Genomic DNA, 21644 nt, shown 5'->3' with positions numbered 1-21644 from the left:
ACCCCCTTCACGCAATAAAATGACCATTTAACCCCTTGACTAGTCAATAAACACATAAGAAGCATAAATTTAAAGCACCAAAATAACCTATCAACTCAAGCGATACCCACAATGTTGCTGCCAGCCTGCCACCACCCACCTTTTCTTTCCTCTCTTCTTTCTTTCATTCATAAATGTGCGACACCGGCACGAGCACGGGCACCAGGAATTAATTGTGTAGGGCTATCATAGGCTGATGGCTTAACTTTCTTGTAATATATTCACTATGTGAGTGTTAATGATCCGTTATACAATTTTTAATTTTAAATTTTTAAACAATCATAAAACAATGTCACACAATGTCTTCTTTCCTTTTTAGACGTCTATGTTCAACTAGAATGGATATGGCTTTTGTTTTTTTTTCAAATGGGGTTTTACGTTCCTTTGGGACACGTCTTGAATTTTTACCATCCATTTTAGGATGTAAAAAAAATATTACTTGATCACAAAGACCTGTAATAAAGATACACGCGTTTGTAAAATCATGCTCATATTCATGTGTTGGTACAATCATACTTAAATATGAGCATCAATATTGGAATTTTATAAGCACAGTAAGAATCATTTAACTTGTAAAAGTATACCCATTTAAACAAAAATTATCAGCATTAGTTAAGAATAATGGTAAAATTTGATTGAAGGTATGTGGTATCCTTGGTTTATATCGAAAAGCTGAACTAACCTATTATCCTGGTTGGTGCAATTTTCAAGGCTATATAATGGATGGTATTTTCGTCAATTAATCAAATTAAATAATTTGAAACTTTAGGACTGTCACCGTCTAAAAAATTGTTGATCCGCATTGAGTGGTATTGACCGAAACATTAAGGATGTCAGTGCAATTTATCCTAAAATATACTACGGATTAATTAAAAAAATAATATAAACTTAAGAAAATAAAATTAACAAACATCCAGATTTAAGATCCAAATTAGTAATTTTATTAATGATTTTATGGATAAAATGGCAATAAAATTATTATTTACATATCTAATAATTTATATTATATTAATATTATCTTTGATTTGTGTATATCGTACTCATATGCTGTGTTTGCGACAGTATTTAAAGAAGCTTGTTAAACACTTTACAGTGACGGAGGCAATTTTCTTTGTAAACCTTTCTAGTTACTTGATGAAACATTATTTCTTTAATTTTTATTTTATTTCTTTTCCTAAGATAGACAATTGTCAATATAATTTTCCTTTTCTTTCCAAAGTAAAGTTAAAATTATAATTTTCTTAGGCTCCGGTTTGGTTAGATGGAAATAGAGAGAAAATAAAAGAAATGGAAAATAAAAAAAAGAAATGAAAATGAAAAATGAAAAGAAAATTGATTTTATAGTATGTATTTGGTTATGATTAAAATTTATTGTAAAAAATTGTAAAAAAATATCATATTATAGTTTGGATATTTAAATTATCGTTTTTTTAATAATAATAATAAAATAATAAAGAATTAGTAATATAATATATTAAAAAAATGATAGAGTTTTAAATTAATTTAGACCTTTCGAACTATTATTATTCATATATGATGAAAAATAATTATGAATGAAAGTTAAATTAATTAAAACTTTATCAATGATAAAGTTGTTGGGTAAAATAGAAACACTAAATAAAATGACGATGCTTTCATTGGAAAATAATTTTAATTTTATGTAACTTTACCTTTTCTAACCAATAGAACCCTTATGGTTTTTAGCTTACATTATTTCTTATGCCAAGTATGAAAACTTGTTTTTTTGTTTTGCTTTTTTTCTCTTTTAATATTATTTTACGAAACTGAGAATAAATTATTTTTGAATTTCAAAATTTAATCAAACTAGTCTAGATTACCATCGCCATTTTATCCCATTCGGAGGATGAAATAATTTTTTCCACTTTTTCTTTCCCTCTTTCTTCCTTCCATTTCCTCTCTGCCAAACAGCATTTTAAGCTTCACCACCTCGATAATAACGCTCAATTCCAATTTTCATTGGCTTTCCTGCAATTTCGTGCAAGAACAGAGGTCAAATTTACACTGTCAACCCATTTATATACCCTTCTCTCCGACCAAAAGTACCCTTTCCCTCTCCCTCCGTTCCGATCTCTCCTTCTCTCTCTAAATAGTTCATTTTCTTCCCCTCTCTCTCTCTCTACAAAGGGATCCCTCTGTTCTGTCTTCAATTTCTCTCTCTAGAAAGAGAAGAAAAGCAGAACAATGGAAGATAAGTCCTTCGAATCGAACCACGATGAAGCGACCGAGATCGCAAATGCCAGCAACAATCACGGGTGGCAAAAGGTCACATACACCAAGCGGCAGAGAAAAGGTGCGGCGAAGCCGTCAGATGCCGGCAATATCTTTCCCAACGGATCCGCCGCAGCCGGCGGTGACAAGGTTTTCCGGTCACTCGAGAAGCAGTCGGAGGAGCGTCGCCGCCGTATAGAATCTCAGAGAGCAGCGGCTTCTGCCTCATATGAGGCACCGATTAGATCGAAGATTCGATCCGATGACGAAGAGGACGATAGCGATGCTGAATTGGCTGGCGGTGTTGTCGAGAACGGGAAAGCGGAGGAGAAGCCGAAGAAGCCGAAGAAGCCAAAGAAACCGAAAGTCAGTATTGCCGAAGCCGCTGCGAAGATAGATGCGGCTGATCTGTCGGCTTTCCTTGTCGATGTATCAGTGAGTTTCTTAATTCATGAGAATTTTTGTCGTCTTTGGTATGATTTGGCTTGGTCTGTTGGTTTCAGATGATATTAGGTTGATTGATTGAGTTCTTAATTGAAAAGATCAAATTTTTTGTAGGCATCTTATGAATCACAACAGGATATACAACTGATGCGATTCGCGGACTATTTTGGTCGTGCATTTTCGGCAGTGAGTGCATCTCAGTTTCCGTGGACGAAAATGTTCAGGGAGTCTACGGTATATAAGATCGCCAATGTGAGATTTGTACCTCTGCTGCTCTGAAAGCTATCATCTTTAAGTTTTATTTTTTGTTTTTATTTATAAGTAAAAGGCTATCATCTTTATCGTTTTCCTTTTCATGTTTTTGTGTGGAAATGATTCGTGTTAGTGGAATTCAAATGGCTGCAACATTGGTAGTGGATGGAGTATGCATACATGTCATCTATATGTTAAAAGAAACCCAAGGAGATTGATGATTTATAGCCTTTTATGATGTTGCAAAAATGATGCTGATTACCTAGTGAAAAAAAATAAATTCAAATTACACCTGATTTTAAGTTCTTCTGTTGATGGGATTGAGAATTAATTCAAATCAAGTGAAATGACCATCATCTTCGGAAGTACTTATAAGTATTATAATGCATACTTGTATTGAGAATCAGATCAAAGCTAGTGAAAAAATCGACGTAGAAAGTACTTATAAGTATTGTACACAATTGTGTTTACTTGTATGATTGAAAATTTATCATCCCGAATCCCGATTGAAGAAAGTTGGAATATATATAATTAGGTTTGTCGTTCAGGTCAAGTGGTCATGGAGATCAGGTTTCAGGTTCACCTCTCATAGGTCAATATGAACTCATTGCTATTTGACTTCTTATTATGTTTTTGTAAATCAATTTTATATTACTCAATTTAGACTCCTTAGCTTTTGTTATATAACAGATAAATGATTTTTGAACATCAATAATCTTTTTATTAATTCCAAAGTTGCTCCAGATAGTAGGAAAATGGTGAAAATTTATCTATTTTTCTCCGAGAATATTCCTTTTGAAAATTTCCAACTTCCCTCTAGATTCTCCATCAGCTCAGAACTTAAAGTGGATGTTTCACCTTCCCTTGGATCAAATAGGAAAATCTGTTTATCACGCTTTTATAATATATATTCTTTCTCTCTTTCATGACAATGAAGCCGAGTCTAATTGTCATTTGTGTAGAGGACGGATTTTAGGATTTTGTGATATTTTTTTAAATTTTTTTTATTTTGTTGTTTTCATTGTTGTAGGATTTTGTGAAATCTATGATGAATTAATATTGATCTGTTCTACTTTGATAAATCAAGGGGTATATGTGCAAGATCATGTACTTATCAAAAAAAAAAAAAGTGCAAGATCATGTAATCATGCATCAATAGCAATATGATCATTCTGATTGTCATAGTATATCAAGTTTAATTGATGGTTTCATAACTGTAGTAAGATATTTAAATTTTTATCTGTTTTAACAACATTCAACTCCTTTTAAAAATTAAGAAATTGTAAAGTATATCAAAGGATTAAATTTCTTTGGATTTCGGAATATGAATATATAGATTCTTTTTCTCTTTATATTATGGAGTGGTAAGACTTGTGACGCACCAAGATTCATCTCTTGACTTATTATGATTATTATTATTATTTTTATTTATATATTTTGTTAAGAAAAGTGTGACTGAGAGAGGCTGAATGCGACAAATTGGAATTGTTAGGAAAATGGCTTTATAAATTAAATAGAGTCACCACTGATATTGAGTTAAGATGCGTTTAGTTATCCCATTTGGTCTACTCAATCAAAGATTTACGGTCCGGGGGCTGGTGTGTGTGAGGAAGGTGTTAGGCACCCTATGAAAACTATAAAACGGTTACTTATAAAAAAAAAAAAAAATAAAAAAAAAAGGGGTTGCCACATACATTTAAAGATCCCTCTGTAATTCTGTCAAAGCAAGATTTGTAGAATTGTGTCCATAATACTAAATTATTCATGGTGTAGAGAGAGAGTAAATGGTCTGGGAAGATGGAAATAAAACAAGCTTAAATAGACAAAAGATGTCCTGATAATGTACCCTAGGTGTCTCTCGCATATCAATAATTTCGCAACTAAGATTATGACATAAACAAGTAAAACAAGCTTAACTAGATAAAAAGATGTCATGATAATGTACTCTAGGTGTCTCTCACATATCAATTATTTCGCAACTAAGATTATAACATAAACAAGTAGGAACATTTCTTGAAATCTGGCTAACATGGTCCTTTTTCTGGATTTTCTTGAACATAATCAATGTCATCATCTGACTACCAAGTAGATAATTGTTTTCTGGAAGAACACATGGATTAATGGTTTAGAGACTCTGGCATCTCTTTTTGTTGTGGCATATAAATTGAAGATTTTAGATGCTTGTTCTACCCTCTCTTAACATGACACTGACACCCATGGAGAAATAATAGCATGAAAAATCCTTGTTAGAAAATCAAAGAAATTAAGTTTTAGAGAATCATGGAAGTTTGTAGAAAGGAATTTTAAAGGATGCCTTTTGAGAAAATTGAAAACAGATATGTTTTAAAAGAAAATTTTTCTTAAGTTTATTTATTTTTATTTTTTATTTTCTGGGTTATTCTTGATATATTTGAGCTAATCTTGACCCTCCTCTAATAATATAGACTTTCGAAATGGAGAATGTACCAAGTTTACTCCACAAATCATATTTACAAGCAAAATAAATACATAATTAAGAAAAACACACACCTAATATATATATATATCATGCAGCGTAGATATATTGTCTGTTTTGCCAGAGTTCTAAAACTGATGCGTTCTCTTTCATTGTGGTTAGAGTGCATGATTGGGGCACTTGCACCTGTGCTTTAGAAGGTTCAACCAGAGAGTTGCCTAGGTGGAGTTTGGTATGCATCTAGTGATATGCCCTTACAATAATTACCGTCAAGAAATGTTGCCTTTATTGTGGACAATGGAGGGTGTCGAAGGATGTGTTTCCCTTGTTTGTGGCTTTTGAATTATGGGTTTTGGCTACCACTTAATGTTTGGTAGGCCTGAGGCTGATAACCGTATTTCTTGGCTTTGTTAGCTTTTGTCCCTATCTATCAAAAGTAGCGGGGCAAAATGAGGTGTTTATTGACAAACACCTGAGGCAATTAAATTGATTTTGCAAAGATTATTGTGGAATTAAAATTGACTAGCAGAACAGAGTACTTTTTATGTCCTGTTAAATTTCATGTCATTTTTTTTCCCAAAAGGATGTCCAGGTATTATATCACGTATGTTGTAGCTAACAAGCTGCATGCATCTAACCCTCCTCAGCTCCGCAGTGGCGGGAGCCTCGTGCACTGGGCTAGCCTTTTTTTTTTTTTTTTTTTCCTTTTTCCCATAGCTAATAAGGTCACCAGTGGAAGCTAACTAGGCTACATAGTCACGACGAAATGAATGAAGAGGTTAATGTTTACAAGGAGATTTATAAGATCTTCACACTTCTGGTTGTATTGGCGCCAGAAAATGTTTTTATTTTTTATAGTTGAGAATGATGGAATTTTTTATATTTCATAATTTTGGTGAAGACCATTGCCCGATGTTGGCCCCATCTACAAGGGTTTTGAAAAAGGGAAGAGAGGAGATAGACCTAACGATTGAGAATCTTTTGCACAAAGTGGCTACTCTAGAACTTGAATTCATGTCCTTGCTCATGCTTGTTTAACTCGAGCTTTTACTTTTTCACCAGGTAGTGGCCCCCCTAATTGATAATGTTGGTAATTATTGATATTTAACCAGTTCATACATATCTTCTATTTAATTATTGATATTTAACCAGTTCATACATATCTTCTATTTATTTTTGACCTCTCTTGTAGCATGTTGCTTTTCATTTTTAAATGTTTGTGATGAATATCAATATAAAATTGAAGAACATTATTAGCCATTGATTTCATGCACTCCGATGTTTTTTTCGGTTTTTTTTTTCTTTTTCTTTTCTAGTCTTTGTATCCTTTTTTAGAGTATAACTAGTTCATTTGCTACTGGCAGATTCCTGTCTCTTATATATCTGATGATGTTTATAAGACATCAGTTGACTGGATCAATCAACGATCCTCTGAGGCACTTGGCTCCTTTGTATCATGGTCGTTGGACAGCATTCTTGCTGACTTGGCAAGCCAACAAGTGGGTATTAAGGGCTCCAAAAAGGGTGTGCAACAGACATCCTCAAAATCTCTGGTAACGATACTCCCCATACCTCTCTTTCCATGTACCATGTTTGAGGGATGATGCCTATAATATATATATATTTTTATATTTAATTCATTTTTATTATTAATGCATGCACATATATTACATTTTACTGCGGAACATAGTGTTTTAGGACAACTAGCATTGTGGGTGATGGGAAAAGTATTTTATGTCTTATTGTTAAGTTATTTATAGAGAGAGTTTTAGGGTTATGTGGGAGTGGGATTTGATTTCAGGAGTAAATATTTCTACAAAAGTAAGTTCTACATAGAGTAGGCTCTGTTACTGTTATACGTGCCTTTTGGAATAGAGTATGCTCGAGGATGCTGTTTGATGACCCTGTTAAGTATTAAAAGTAAAAATAAAAATAAAAAATGTTAGTGGTTTCTCTATTGGATGCTTTTGTTAACTCATTATTAGCCACTAAAAACTTAAATCCACTTGAGAAGGGAGTGGATTTTAATTCAGACAATACTTGATGTTTTCATTGAATACTGAACATTTTCATTTCCAGATGGTTTTGATTTAATTTTAATTTGAACTCACTAACTTACCTCATAATTTGAGGTCTAATAATTCAGCTGTGTAAAGTTTTGGTACTGTTAACAAATGTTAATATATATATATATGTGTGTGTGTATATAGTAACAGCATAAAGCTGAAGAACTTGATCATATGCACACTTTTAATTTATTGAAATGGAGTTGTCTGCCAATTTAGCTCATAACTTTATGTTTCCTCATCCTTGTTTTAATTGGCATTTATGTGTGTGAACACCTAGTGGTTCACTTCCAGTGACCGGAGTTATAGGAATTTGTTATTTACTCTAGTGGAGGAAATTTCAGTCAATCAATTAATTATGCTTTTGAACAACCAATTCACAAAATTGTCAATCCATTGTTGTTAGCTGTACTCTAATAGTATTTCTTTTTCATTTTTTTCCTTTCCAAAACGAAATTATTTTGTAGAAAAGAACAAGATTACTTGGAAAAAAGGAATTAGTTTTTTTCTGTTCCGGCTCAGGGTTGAGGAATCAGTCAAAAGAGGGTTTTTGGAACTCTCCTGTGTGTGTGTGAGAGAGAGAGAGAGATCGCCAATAGAAAAGGATCTCTTTGAGTTGGGAGAGAAGATATAGAGGGAGAGGGAGAGAGAACCGAAGAAAAAGAACTAAATATTTTATATAATAAAGGATTTTTTTGAGAATTTTGAGGGGGGTATTTAATCACCAAACATTTATTTGAGAGGTATCTTCTCTACTTTCTAAATAGAGAGAGGTTAAGGGTTCAAGACTTCAAGTCTTTAAAGGACAAAGTGAGTGTGTGATTGTAATATATATATAAATAAATAAATAAATAATTGGGAGGGGCAATTTTACAATAATCAAAGATCATATACACTAATTTAATGTATAAAGAAAACTGAGTAGGGGAACCTGTCCCCACTGAGCTCCAAATAGTCCCCTCCCTGTTCACTTTGTTCAAGCAAAATTTCGGAGCTTTGAGGAAAGTGCTCTCTATCATTTAGCTCTCAGTAAATTTTTGCTTGTGTAGTCTACCTCATGGATAGCAAATTGATGATCTATTATTGAACCTTGTTTTGGAGGTCTTGTATACCCTGTATTGACATGGGATTTACCTTGTTTCTCAATTAGATGCTTTACTATCCTCCCCCAGACAAAGGCTTTTTAGAGGTGAATAGAATTTATGTAACTATGGATCTAGACATAAACATATTTTTATTGGTAGAATGTGTCAGCTGGCTTGAGTGAAGTCTCTACGTTTTGCTATGGACTTCGAATTGCAATCTGGCTTCATAAGGCTGCGGAAGTTTATGGGTATTCCAAGGGGTTACCTCACATTTCATGGTGCATTATCATCTTCTGATCAACGCATGTGTTTATACGTATGGAAAATGTCAAATAATTGTGGCATTTTTGGGTGAATGAAAGCCTCTCTCAAGGTGTCATTTTTTGGGTGGACAGCCGGTGTCGGAGGATCTTGACCATGGAAAATTTGAGGAAGTGACGACAGATAGTAGTTAATTGGTCTTGTATGTGCAAGAGGGATGGGGAGTTAGTGAGCCATCTCTTATTGCACTGCCCACTAGCGAGAAATGTTTGGTCTATGTTCTTGTTAATTTCGGGATTCAGTGTGTGTTAACCGCTACTGCCATGGAAGCTCTTGGGTCTTACTTCTTAGAGGGGATGCATAGTGGGTAGGTTAGTTCGATATGCTTGGGGGGCTGGTCCGTTATGTATTTGATGGGGTTTGTGGAGGGAGATAAATAGGATATCCTTTGATGGTGTTGAAATACTATCTTTGATTTTTTTTTTTTTTGTGCGCGCGGCTGGTGTGGTTTGTGTGTGCTTGTTTTTTTTTTTTTTTTGGGGGGGGGGGGCATCTTTGTACATCTGTGGAGGATTAGTAGATTTTTTTGGATAGCATGATTGGGTAGTGTTTCCTCTTTTTTTGTGTGTGTAGTTCCACGGGTGTGCTCTCCTTTTTGAGCATTTCTTAAAGAATTTTACTCATCAAAAAATATATATCCCATTAAGAAACAGTAATAACGTGCTTATGTTTGGTTAACATGTATGCCTCAGATTACAGACAATTACAGACATGAGGTATGAGAAGGCATAAAATTTTGAATTATGATTGCTTTACACCTTCAGTTACATGCTTAAGATGTGTAATGTCTCACCTTGTACCCTTGGGACTTTCCTTATGCTTCATCTCTAGCCAATGTTGAATGTGAAAGTTTCAGAAACATTGTGAAAAGGTGGTTAATGTGAACGAAAATTAATTTTCCATTACTTGACATGTTAATATATTTATTAATTGTCGTTCTTCAAAGCTAATACCATCAATCTGTTGCCCATCTTACTAATTTATGAAAGAAAAGAGAAGAAAGGATAGTCTTAACTTTATGTCTAGGAAAAAGAATAGGAAGAAAGAAAGAAAAGATAGTGACCTTCAATCTTATGTGGAAAAGATAATGGAGAGTGAAAAGGGAACATGATTAGAAATCAGAAAATAGGAATTCAATTGTTCCTATAGAAGGATAGTAATAATGCCATATATGGGGTTGACAATTCCCTTCCTTGTCCTCCTTTCCCTTCTCATGTTAAGTCAAACGTGTGATAAGCCACCCCTCCTTTTTGTTTTTAGCTTTCCTTTTGTTTCTTTTTAACTCACTTAATCAGAACAAACTCTTAATCATCTAATTACACTATGCACCCTCAAAGATATATTTCCAGATAACAGCATTTTTATTCAGTCCAGTTTGCTAGAGAATTCTGCTCGTTTTGGATGTATGGATAGATTCTTGATATCATTTGACATGTCTGTTTTGTAATGTCATTCAACAGTCTTTTCCTAGGTCCCCCTATATCACTGTCCTATTTTAGATTATTCTCTTCCTTGTGGTTTTATCTTTATTTATTTATTTATTTTTGTTTTGTTTTGTGTGAACATATGGCCTTTTCTTCCTTCTTTACTTGAATTTTGGGTTTAAGGGTGGTAAGATTTTAAATAGGAGTTGGTTATGCAATTTCTTTAAGTATAAAAAAGTGTGGTGTTTGAGTGTAGCAATAGGTGTTCCTTTAGTGTGTGTCACGCCCCTGGAGAAGACATGAAAGCTTTGGAATATTATTTCCGAGTGCTTCAACAGGAATCACACAAGGGTAAATTAGAAACTGCAAAATGCCTCTCATAACCCATCATAAAATACATTACATAGTCCATTTTAGAAATTGGCGACTTACCCATTCCATCGGGTCAGGTAAATTCAATAATAGACCTTGTTCCTGCCTTCTTTCTCCTTTAGGTGTCTATTCGAAAGATAAGTCAGGGGCGTGAATATCTGAACTGGTTGTTCAGTGTTCAAGAATTCTTGTTTAGGCAGTTCATACCATCCATCCATAGTGGTTTGATCTAAGGTTTCAATTCTTCCTTGTTTTTTCATGGAGCTAAGGTCCAAAATATGAAAGAAGTTTTTTAGGTCAATCATCATTTCAAGTTTACGGATTTTAGAGGAGAATTAATTAGTTTCCAAATTTGTGCAAACAGGTGCGATTATAAACATGTAAACATAAGTATATTTCTGGGATTAAAAAGAATTGTATGAGAAACTACCTTAAAAAGCATTTCCTTCTATGTGGTATAGATATCTCCTACATACTACTCTGAGAGCCTTAATTTCAATGTAATCTATAATTTAAGAGGCCAAATGCACGGAGTGAAGTGGATCTTTTTCTTAGTCAAAAAACTTCCAAACATGGTATATTATAAGCGATGCAAATTCATTTGAACATATAAACCGGAGGGCATTTTCTTGGATTAAAAAAAATGTGCTAGTAATTTTCTTAGAATTACTTTTTACACGGTGTAGATATCTTCTACATACAATCCTGAGAGCCTGCAATCTTATTTAATATATATGATTTAAGAGCCAAATCCATGGAGTGAAGTGGATTTTACACTTAGAAAAAAGACCTTCAAACATGGTACATTGAGGAGAATCCACCACTAGCAGAATCCCCAAGGGGTTGGCTCAAGTGGGATAAGAACTTGGCCCTGGTGCTTCAGGAAGCATCAGGTCTAAGGTTTGAATCCTCTTGGGTGCAAACAGTTCCTTGAAGCGCGTGGTTAGGTTACCAAGGTCATCGACCTGTAAGAGCTATATGAATGCCAAAGTGATTTCAATGTTAGATGTTAAAGTTTTAAGCCTTTATTTTTTTTTTGCCAATAACGTGATTGGATAAATTTCACCTTCCATAATATTCAATTCTCATAACTGGGAATTGACATTATTTATTTCTAGTTTTTTCTTCTCTGGAAGCTCTCTTTTGTCACATATTGATTTGTAAGTGTAAAGTATTTTACTTCATTGTGGACTGATGTACTTTTTACATATTGTTGAAATGGCAGGTTGCTATATTTTTAGTTTTAGCAATGGTATTGCGACGGAAACCTGATGTTCTAGTTAATTTATTGCCAACGTTGAAGGAAACTTCTAAGTATCAAGGACATGATAAACTTTCAGTTACTGTATGGATGATAGCTCAGGTGAGTGAATAACAATAACCCACTTTTACTTGAGGATGCTTTGAAGTTCGAAGATAACCTTATATATATATATATATATATCATTTATTTTGTTTGTTTGTTTGTTTTTCTGTAAAGAGATCAGTGCATGTTTTTAATCCCCTATAACATAGCATTTATGCGAGAAATTTAAAACTTAATGTGTAGGCCTCTCAAGGAGATTTGACTGTAGGGTTGTTGTCATGGGCACATTACCTTTTGCCTTTACTTGGGGGCAAATCAAGTTCTAACCCGCAGTCTAGGGATTTGGTTTTGCAGTTAGTGGAAAGGTTTGACTTCTTCTTCTTCCAGATACCCAGTACTATTTTTGTTTTGGTTTTTAATCTTCTACAAATATCAAATTTGATTTCTTTCGTTGCAGAATACTCTCTGCCCCAAAAGCTCGTACTATTTTAGTAAATGGTGCTGTTAGAAAGGGGGAGCGCGTGATACCACCTTCGGCACTTGACATGCTCTTGCGAGTAACCTTCCCTGCATCTTCAGCTCGAGTCAAGGTGGGGATTATTGGGAGCACTAACAGTGTTCATAATCTTTACTATTTATTCATTCTACTGTTTTTCTTTTTTGGGTCGGTATTTATGCTTTCGCTAATTGCAGTTCCTGTTCCTAATATGACATAATAAGTGATTCCACTTAATTCTTTGAGTGTGGCATTTTATGCAGGCAACTGAAAGGTTTGAGGCCATATATCCCACCCTCAAAGAGGTGGCTCTTGCTGGTGCCCCTGGAAGCAAAGGCATGAAGCAAGTTTCACAGCAGATAATGACTTGTGCTGTGAAAGCAGCTGAAGAAGGTAATGTTGAACTTGAAATGGCTGCCATGTCATTTCTGCAGTTTGTTTTCCAATAATGTAGTTTTAAAACTTTATCAAAAAGTTCAGTTTTGAAATGCCACACGTTTTGCAGGCGTCCCTGAACTATCGAAGGAAGCTACTAGCATTTTTATATGGTGCTTGACCCAACACTCTGATTGCTACAAGCAGTGGGTGAGTGCTGCTTTTGTTACCCGTGTTTTTGCATTCATTTCACATGAGGTTTTCCTTTTACTTCTGTTGAGAGTTAACCATAATGAATTCAATCTTTTGCCACAAAATTTGATGCGAACAGGACAAGATTTATATGGATCATATAGAAGTAAGTGTTGCAATTTTGAGAAAGCTTACCGAGGAGTGGAAGGAGCTCTCCGGAAAACTGTCCTCTCTTGAAACCCTGGGGGAAACTCTTGGAAGTTTTAGGCAAAAGGTAGTCTGTGTTTATTAATTAATTAATTTATATATATATATATATATATATCTGTTTTTCGTTGTTTTACACAATCCACAATTTGATGCATGTGCATGTGGTAAGTGACGGAGTAGAGAATTGTATGAGATGTGGCGACTTTGAACAACAACAATAATATACAGTGGGGTATCATTAGAAATTGAATCGGGGCATTTTTAATATTTTCACAAAAATGTAGGGACCTTTTTAAAAATTTCACAAAATTTATAAGTAATTTTGTAAATAAATAAAATTTAGTGGGGGCAGCTGCCCCCACTGAGTCCTTAATAGGTCCGTGCCTGCATGTGGTGTAATATAGATTTTTTTTGAAATGACCGGTGACTCATCGTCATGATTGCATACTAGAAATGTCGTGCGTATTAAATTATATATATATATATATATATATATTTAATTATTTATTATTATTATTTATTTATTCTGGTGTGTGAACAGAATCAGAGAGCATTGGCTGATGAAGAGGATGCTACCGATCAAGCGCTTTTTAAGGACGCAGACAAGTACTGTAAGGCGATCTTGGGAAGGCTATCGCGTGGGCATGGGTGCATGAAAGGTTTGGCCTTTGTCATCATTGCAGTGGGTGTAGGCGTTGCTATTATGTCACCGAGCGTAGAGTCGTGGGATTGGAACAAATTGTCGGTAATGTTTAGCGCCCGGCAATCCTTCTAAGCCAAAACGTATTAGAGAAGCATACAAGTAACCAATAATGGACACAGGGATTTGCTTTTTGACGACATTGAGCATGGGCAAAGGTAATCAAGTTTGCTCCATAATAAAGTGGCGGAACGAGGTTTCTCTTGTACAATTTTATGAACCCCATCGTAATACTGAAACTAGAAATAGTTGGAAGCCACTACTACTGTCTGAGACGATCATATCGGTACCAGTTTGTTCAGCACCGATTTGATTTACGTGTTCCGTTTTTGCCTTAAATGTAGACCTCTTTTCTTTGTTATTCACCTCTTAACATCTTTTAATACCAGCAAAATGGTTTTATATAGGGATGAAATATGGTACACGTGTATTGTGCAATTAATGTGGCTGAATCAGGGAAAGATTTTGAAGACATAGTTCTATTGCTTACAATTTTTAGATTTGATTTTTTTTTTTTTTGGTATTTATTTCTTGTTTCATTGTGTTATGGTAATGAATGAATATGCATTTCTTATGATATGCTTGAATGGGAACTACTTCTGCTATGTTGATCGCACAGAGTATTGTAGATATGGGCTGCAAAGAGACTGTTTGATGTAGTGTGTGCGCTTGTGTTTTTCTTTTAAGATATATATATATATATATATATATATATATATATATATCCTGGCAAGAAAGTCACGAGCCATTTGGGGATGTGAACCCTAACCTTGTCCTTTGAAAACCGAGGAGGTGCCATTGGTTTACGACCCTTAGTTTATGCCTTCAAGGTCAACTTCTTCATTTTGTAACATTAATATGGTACATTGTCTTTTGCAAGGAATTACATGTGAAGAAAGAAAGAAAGAAAGAAAAAAATTAAGGCTGCATTTGTTTAGACTAGAATTTTAAATCCTAACAAAAGAAGCCTAAATAAATATGTATGTATGGAGTTAGTTTATGATACATAGAAGGTAGGGTTTCTGAAGTCCCAAGGGATGAGCATGTGTTTGGAATTCGGCGATGAAGAAAGTGATGAGATTATTCATAATCTTCAATTTTGCCCCAGGGATATTTGAGGTATGTAGTTTTAATTTGGGAAGGATCTTGAGGTGTAGACCAAGGATACTCCATGTTTGGATCTCGAGGGAATCTCCTGAAGTTCAGAAATGGAGCCCAAAGAAGCACTCTGCACAACACAAAATTATATGTTAATCCATAAACTTTAACCAAAAATATAAACGAAAGTATTATTATACAATATAAAGATTATTATATCATCGGTATGATTCCAAAGAAATATATTGAAAAAGCTGCAAATGAGTAGTGTTTCAATCGTGACGAGCTCGAAAAATTGAGTGTGTTTGATTCGTCATTATTTTGAAAAGCTCAAGTTCGGTTCCTTCAATATCATAATTCAATTGGACTCGACTTGAACTCAGTGTTCAAGAATGCTTTGACTCATTCTTGAACATGTAGCTACACAAAACCAGATTTTATGAACATGATTGTTTGCACATGCAAGCTCACACAAGCTTAGTGTTCATGAGTCCCCTACATGGCTGAGCTTAATAATGATGTTTTGAATCGACTCCTTCACTGAACGAGCTCAAAAATTGAATTTCACCCTCAGCAAGTTTACTTCATAAATGAGCTCGACCTGAACTTTAAACGTGATGAACCTTAGTTGTTCATGAATAGTTTTTGTTTATTGACAATCCTAATTATATATGCATGTTAGTATTTATATATGCGTGTTTACAAGGGTATTTGGGTCCAAGTTTCTGATATGATGACATTGAATAGACTACCACTAGAACCTGCTACTATCTTCAGTCATTGGTTCAATAATACAACCAACCATTAATTTTTAGAAAGAACAAACTAAATTAAGGCCTCACCTCAACTTTTTGTTGAATTAATCAAAGTTGAAATCGTTCTTTTTACTCCACATTCTATTTTTTTTTTCCCTTCCAAAATTGGATAAATTATGAACTTGCAAGTGAGGTTTTTGCAACCTGAGTCTGAAATTCTCTAAATTCTTTTTGATAATTAAGCAAAATTTTCTGAAATTTTGCCAGAACTTGTCTAATTTTAAAATTATGCCGCTACATCATCCCAACAAATTTGTACCTTTAAATTTTGGAACTTAAATCCAAATTCTTAGATCTGAATAATTTCGCTTTTTATTTTTATTTTTCTTTTTATTAATTGAAGCATTTTAATTTTAACGTAAGAAAGATCCGACACTATTATATGTCATCATCGACAAAAAATAAAAATAGAAGAATTTATAGGAACCACTTTCTAATTCCATCAAAAGAAGGGATTTAAAGAAAGCAACTGCAATTCCCACCTAGAATTCCCCCAAAGGAGATCCTTGAACCAAACACATTTGACAAAGGCTAAGCCTTTTGGGTTCTTCATGTAACAAAACCAGTTTCTTAGAACCCCTAAAACAAAGGCTATTTAGTATTTATTGTTCTGTCATATTTTCTTCTAATGGAATGGTATTTGAAAAATGAAAATACCGAAAGTTGAATGTATCCAATTATTTATCTTATTGAGAATGACGTCATCATGATGACATAAAATATGATAATGTCATGATGACGTCATTTCTCACTCACATAACTTTAGCCGGATGTGTCCGACTCTCGGACTCTGTATCATCATTACTCAATAATAGCAATTCAACTAAACCTTAATTTGTCATAGGTCCTCGACATAGGCGGCCCAATCAATTGCTTAGGGTTCCAATTTGGAAGGACCTCAAATCCAGTTTGGAAGAGCCTCAAACTTTCAAGACCCTCACATTTGAAAGTTCGTTTAGGATCACTCAAAATTTTAGGGGCCGGCTCTGATTTATCGTTAGGCCAAAACTGGTGGAGTAACATTGTTTGACATGAAGCTAAGTAAAAGAAGAAGCACTTACCCGGGAAAGAACATGAACACAAACATGAACTGCAAATACATCTCTAACAGATTCCTCCTGTACCATCTGATCCTAAGCCAGTTCATAATAATAGGCTGCAATCAAACCAAAAGTGTCCATTCACATAAATTTTCATATTCTAAAAATAAAAAAATAGTCAATTCAATAAAGTCTTATCCTAACCATTTGAGACAACCAACTAAAAAAAAAGAAAAAAAAGGGGGTTACTAAAATTAGCAGATTTTCACTCACCGGCATGATCAGGAAGTACCAAAAGGCTGCAATGCCCAGTTGAATCAAAACCCATATGAAATCCTCTTCGTGATTTACTCCGGTGACCGCGAAAGCCGGCTGAGCTACCTGTTAAATAATTCTCATACAATTTTGTTTAATCTCAAGAAAAAATGAGAGAAATATGTTTAAAAAAAAAAAAAAAAAACTAACAACACTGCCTTACAGTGGCCAAAAGTGCTCCAACTTGTACTGCAAGACTGGTTTTTTGGGGAGGAAAGGAGTCGATAGGCTTTCTACTATTGCCTGCAAGTGTCTGTGATTGAAGAATAAGCTTTGTGAAATTCATGATAAAAATGAAGATAATATATATATATATATATATATATATATATATATATATATATATATGTCTGTGTACAGAAAAATACATATTATGCATACCTTTTTTGGCTTTGAACTTGGGGGTTGTTTTTGTTTAGAAACAATTGGGAGGGATGAGAATCTTGATTGAATAAGGGAGAGAGGAGGCAGAGCCTTGGGGATTTGGATGCTCAATGAGCAGCTCATTCTAGAGCTCTGTGTGTGGCTTCCTTATCTTTTTGAGTTTCAGTTACATGGCACAGAAAGAGAGAAATTTAGAAGGCAAGAAAAAAATAAATAATAATAATAAATTGAAAATATTAGTATGTTTTCACTTTGGTTTTGCCAAATGGGGGAATAATATTCAACCTAGCTAGGCCACTCATTGTATGGTCTGAAATTATAAGATTGATGGTCCACTCGGCCACCAAAACGAGTTGGCATTCTAGTGCCATGAGCTAGTTTTTTTTTTATTATTTATTTTTAACTCAAATGATGCATGTAATTTGCAAATTATTACATGCATTCAGAGTTTGAGAAAGACTTTAATGTACGAGCAATGCAATGTCACTCGTATCATTAACTAATGATATTTTGTCACATAATTTGAAAAAACATTAAGTCTATTGAATTAGATAATAGTCGTAATTTTAAAGAAATTCGGTATATTGGTGACTAGTGAGACATGAAATCAAGGAAATGAGAAGTAAATAAATGCATTTCTTCTATTAAGGTTATGTGACAATATGCATTTCTTCTATTATAGTTCATTATTACGTGCCACTATTTAATCGGTTCCAAAATACCATATCATTGATATTTTAAGAGCATTATATATATATATATATATAATTTTTTTTGTTCATTTAAAAAAAAAAAAAAGAAAAAAAAAATTGGCATCCTAGTTCTAGCCATATATAATGTCTCACAATTTGGGATTTGACTAAGATTAGATCATTCAAGCTTTTAGATTACTGAACCCTTTGTAATCCGTTTGATATTCTTGTTAGCAGTGGGTTAAGGAGTTAGCCCATGCTAAACTCAAGGTTCTAACACCTTAACTTGCATTAAGCCCAAGTCCCACGAAATCTATCACGTTTCATCCGCATCATATTACACGAGCTTCATGAGTATTTCAAGTTAAACAGGTGATCCTAAATTTCAATAACATACTAACAAATAAACATTAAAAGAAAATAAAATGTTGTGTTCACTTGCCTAAACCGTCCAAAGGTGTAACAAAAATTGACCAAACTAAAATAATTCCTTGAGGAAGGGTGTGTATCAAGTAGGGGGGAGGAGGGGGAAATCAACCAAACTATGAGTAATATAATTTTATAGCAATAATATAATCCCATATGAAGAATTTGTGATTGATGGTACTATAAATAATCTAATCTAATCTAATCTAATCTAATCTAGTTTTAAATATAAAAGTTATAGACTATCTTTGTATTTCAGATTCTTTGAATTTTTCAAGTGCCTCTAACATTTAAACCCAATCTCATCTCACAGTCCCACCACTAATTTTATGTTTGAGGCAGCAAAGGCAAGAGGTTAAGAAAATGAACTAAGAGAATGTGTGGGCTAGCACTATGATCATTATCTCACAAGTTGATGTAATGGCGTTCCATGATTGTTTGTTCGCAGGGTGTAGGTCCGTGGGAATGTTCAATTGTTCATTGTGTTAACCAATCAATAAATGAGTACAACCATTTGCTAAAAGGAAAAGTTTATTTTATTTATTTTCATGGTAAAAATATTAGGGTTAGTACTTAGTAGCTAGAGGAGGAGGAACGTGCAAGATTGGACATGGATCGTGAAAACAAGGAGCAACTCAATTACTTGGACGACACGATTAAGTACAATGGAAAACTTTACTAGTCATTGATTAAAAGAAAAAGGAAAATGTTTTATTTGGTTAGTTAATTCTAAAAGTAATGTAATGCTACTCAACCAAAAAAAATTTCAAGAATTAACTAGTATTTGGTTAGCATGCTTAAATGTTATTTAACAAAATAAATAATGCATTATCAATCCATTTTCTTCATAATAACATGGGCAGCTAAACTCACACAATATCAATCACAACATATAGAAAAACAATTTCATCGTAACATAAGAAATAAGTGACCTACAAAAGGACGGTTTGATAATCAAACCATTTCATCACATTCTAAAAACTGAAATTTAAGATAGACTTATTCGAATAAAATCAAGCAAATAATAGTTTCAAGTTCATCCTTATTTTAAATTGTTTAGTATTCAGGAAGTGGGTTTTTACATTTTCAACTATAATGTCAGGTTTGCATACACAACATGAACAACGAGTAACATTCTTTTCTTGAAATTGTGACTCAATACATTTCATACACGGTTGTCCAACAGATAACAATTTTCTTTTGTTCTCAGTCTCCCAGTAAAAACTCTTTGAATAGGAGATTAAATAATAAGGGTCCTGACTAGAGTGAGAAAAACAAATAGCAATAGTTACCTTCTCGAAGGGAATTTTGAACCATAAAAAAAGGTAAATAGTGTTTTAGTATAGTTTTGTAATTAGTTTGAAAAAGTTAACAGTCAAACCTAATAGTTTGAAAAAGTTAGAATTTTTTAAAATATACAAAATTAGGTAGTGAAGTTTAAAATTTTCTCATAATTAAACTCAGAACCTCCATAACTCATCCTTTTAAACCAATCAATAGAACTCTAGTGTTCATCTTCTAAAACTTGGTAATCCTTGGACAATTATTCTTTAGGGTCAGCTACAAAAATTTTGAACTTTGACAAAATAACCTGCAACACACTTAAAGTTGAGGAAGAAGCCTATAAGTTATAACTAAGTTAGTGGAGGAGATATAAGAGAATAAAAATTGATATTTTTATTTAAGGATGGAATGATGGGAGTGAATTTAAATACAAAATCAACACTTTGGGTTTATGGTTAGGATCTAGAGGCCCATTTGGTAGGAAGTGCGGATATTTCTATGAAAGTGTCGGAGTCATATTAAATATTCGGACATTTTTCAGATATGCGGATACTCATACACCTTTTGAATACACGAATACAGTCCGAACACGTGTCGAATATGACTAGAAGTATTTTGAATAGTGAATATTTTATTTTTTGGTCGGATACGTTTTGGATACTTTCAGAAAACGGGCTGTTGATTTTATAATTATTATTTTTTGAAAAACAATATTCAATTTAATTAAAAATATATAAAATTTAAGAAAACAAAATTAAAGTTTCTAAACTCCTAATTATTAATTTATTTATTATTATATCACAAAAAATATACAGTGTTATAATATTGTATTATTTTGTATGTATTGTTCCGTAAGAAGGAAGGAAGGAAGGAAGAAGTGTGGAAAGAAAATAGAAAAGAATAAACAAATTTTCTTTTCGATAGACATGATATAAAGAAAGAAAAGATAATAGTCATCATTATTTCTTTATAAAGAAAGAAAGGATGATAGGAGGAATGTGTCATAATTATTTATTTACAAATTTTCATTCGTTAAAAAATGAGGGAAGAAATTTTTTTTAAAAAAAATAATATACTAAATTACACAAGTTTTAAATTAATATTTTTGGACATAATGATAAAAATAAATAAAAACTTTGTTTCATTTGGGGTACTTAGGAAGCACGAAATTTTTTTTTAAAATTAAATAATATCCTAAATTACACAAGTTTTAAATTAATATTATTGGACATAATGATAAAAATAAATAAAAACTTTGTTTCATTGGGTACTTAGGAAGCACATACATTTCTAAGAAGGAGTTAGTCGTATTTGTATCGGACATTACGTGTCTGACACTTTATCTATAAATAAAAATTAATTTTATTATTCTGGACATTTTACCGATATTTTATGAACACTTTACTCAATACTTATTGGACATTTCTAATACAAGTAGTAAAATAATGATATATATAATATAAAAATTATTATAATAATTACATAATTTTATTTTCTAATTAATTTCATAACAATTTTTAATATAAAAATTATAAATGAATTAAAGTTTTAAAAGTATAAAGATAAAAATTATATTTATAGTCGTGTCCGATCGTATTAATATTTTATTTTTTTTAACTTTGCC

General features: G+C 33.1%; 2 protein-coding genes across 2 annotated transcripts; one reads left to right on the top strand and one right to left on the bottom strand.

Annotated features, from left to right (window-relative positions):
- Positions 1–1927: 1927 nt before the first annotated feature.
- Positions 1928–14543, top strand: LOC132295330 (uncharacterized). Its single transcript, XM_059793548.1, has 10 exons — positions 1928–2703; positions 2827–2964; positions 6784–6972; positions 11913–12050; positions 12237–12358; positions 12451–12583; positions 12753–12882; positions 12995–13074; positions 13196–13330; positions 13808–14543. The coding sequence occupies exons 1-10, from the start codon at positions 2242–2244 to the stop codon at positions 14039–14041; spliced, it is 1761 nt and encodes a 586-aa protein (XP_059649531.1). The 5' UTR covers positions 1928–2241; the 3' UTR covers positions 14042–14543.
- A 329-nt stretch (positions 14544–14872) lies between these two features.
- On the bottom strand, positions 14873–17850 carry LOC132295331 (NAD(P)H-quinone oxidoreductase subunit L, chloroplastic). The gene is made up of 5 exons (XM_059793549.1): positions 17616–17850; positions 17398–17487; positions 17193–17300; positions 16941–17035; positions 14873–15194 (listed from the first exon to the last, which is right to left on the bottom strand). The coding sequence occupies exons 1-5, from the start codon at positions 17739–17741 to the stop codon at positions 15047–15049; spliced, it is 567 nt and encodes a 188-aa protein (XP_059649532.1). The 5' UTR covers positions 17742–17850; the 3' UTR covers positions 14873–15046.
- Positions 17851–21644: the final 3794 nt, after the last annotated feature.

The sequence above is a fragment of the Cornus florida genome, unplaced genomic scaffold (genome assembly GCF_030987335.1).
Source record: "Cornus florida cultivar Cherokee Brave unplaced genomic scaffold, ASM3098733v1 CherokeeBrave_3.0.0_Hap2_Chr02, whole genome shotgun sequence".
NCBI lineage: Eukaryota > Viridiplantae > Streptophyta > Magnoliopsida > Cornales > Cornaceae > Cornus > Cornus florida.
The sequence above is the reverse complement of the archived record's forward strand: the minus strand, read 5'-3'. Positions and strand labels throughout refer to the sequence as shown.

Bases quoted from the DNA above. Each gene is read 5' to 3' on its own strand.
- LOC132295330 (XM_059793548.1), top strand. From the start codon at position 2,242: ATGGAAGATAAGTCCTTCGAATCGAACCACGATGAAGCGACCGAGATC. The intron at 2,965-6,783 runs GTGAGATTTGTA...TGCTACTGGCAG, and splicing joins CGGTATATAAGATCGCCAAT to ATTCCTGTCTCTTATATATC. The intron at 6,973-11,912 runs GTAACGATACTC...TTGAAATGGCAG, and splicing joins AGACATCCTCAAAATCTCTG to GTTGCTATATTTTTAGTTTT.
- LOC132295331 (XM_059793549.1), bottom strand. From the start codon at position 17,741: ATGAGCTGCTCATTGAGCATCCAAATCCCCAAGGCTCTGCCTCCTCTC. The intron at 17,301-17,397 runs GTAAGGCAGTGT...ATTATTTAACAG, and splicing joins TTGGAGCACTTTTGGCCACT to GTAGCTCAGCCGGCTTTCGC. The intron at 15,195-16,940 runs GTAAGTGCTTCT...TGTGTTGTGCAG, and splicing joins GTGTTCATGTTCTTTCCCGG to AGTGCTTCTTTGGGCTCCAT.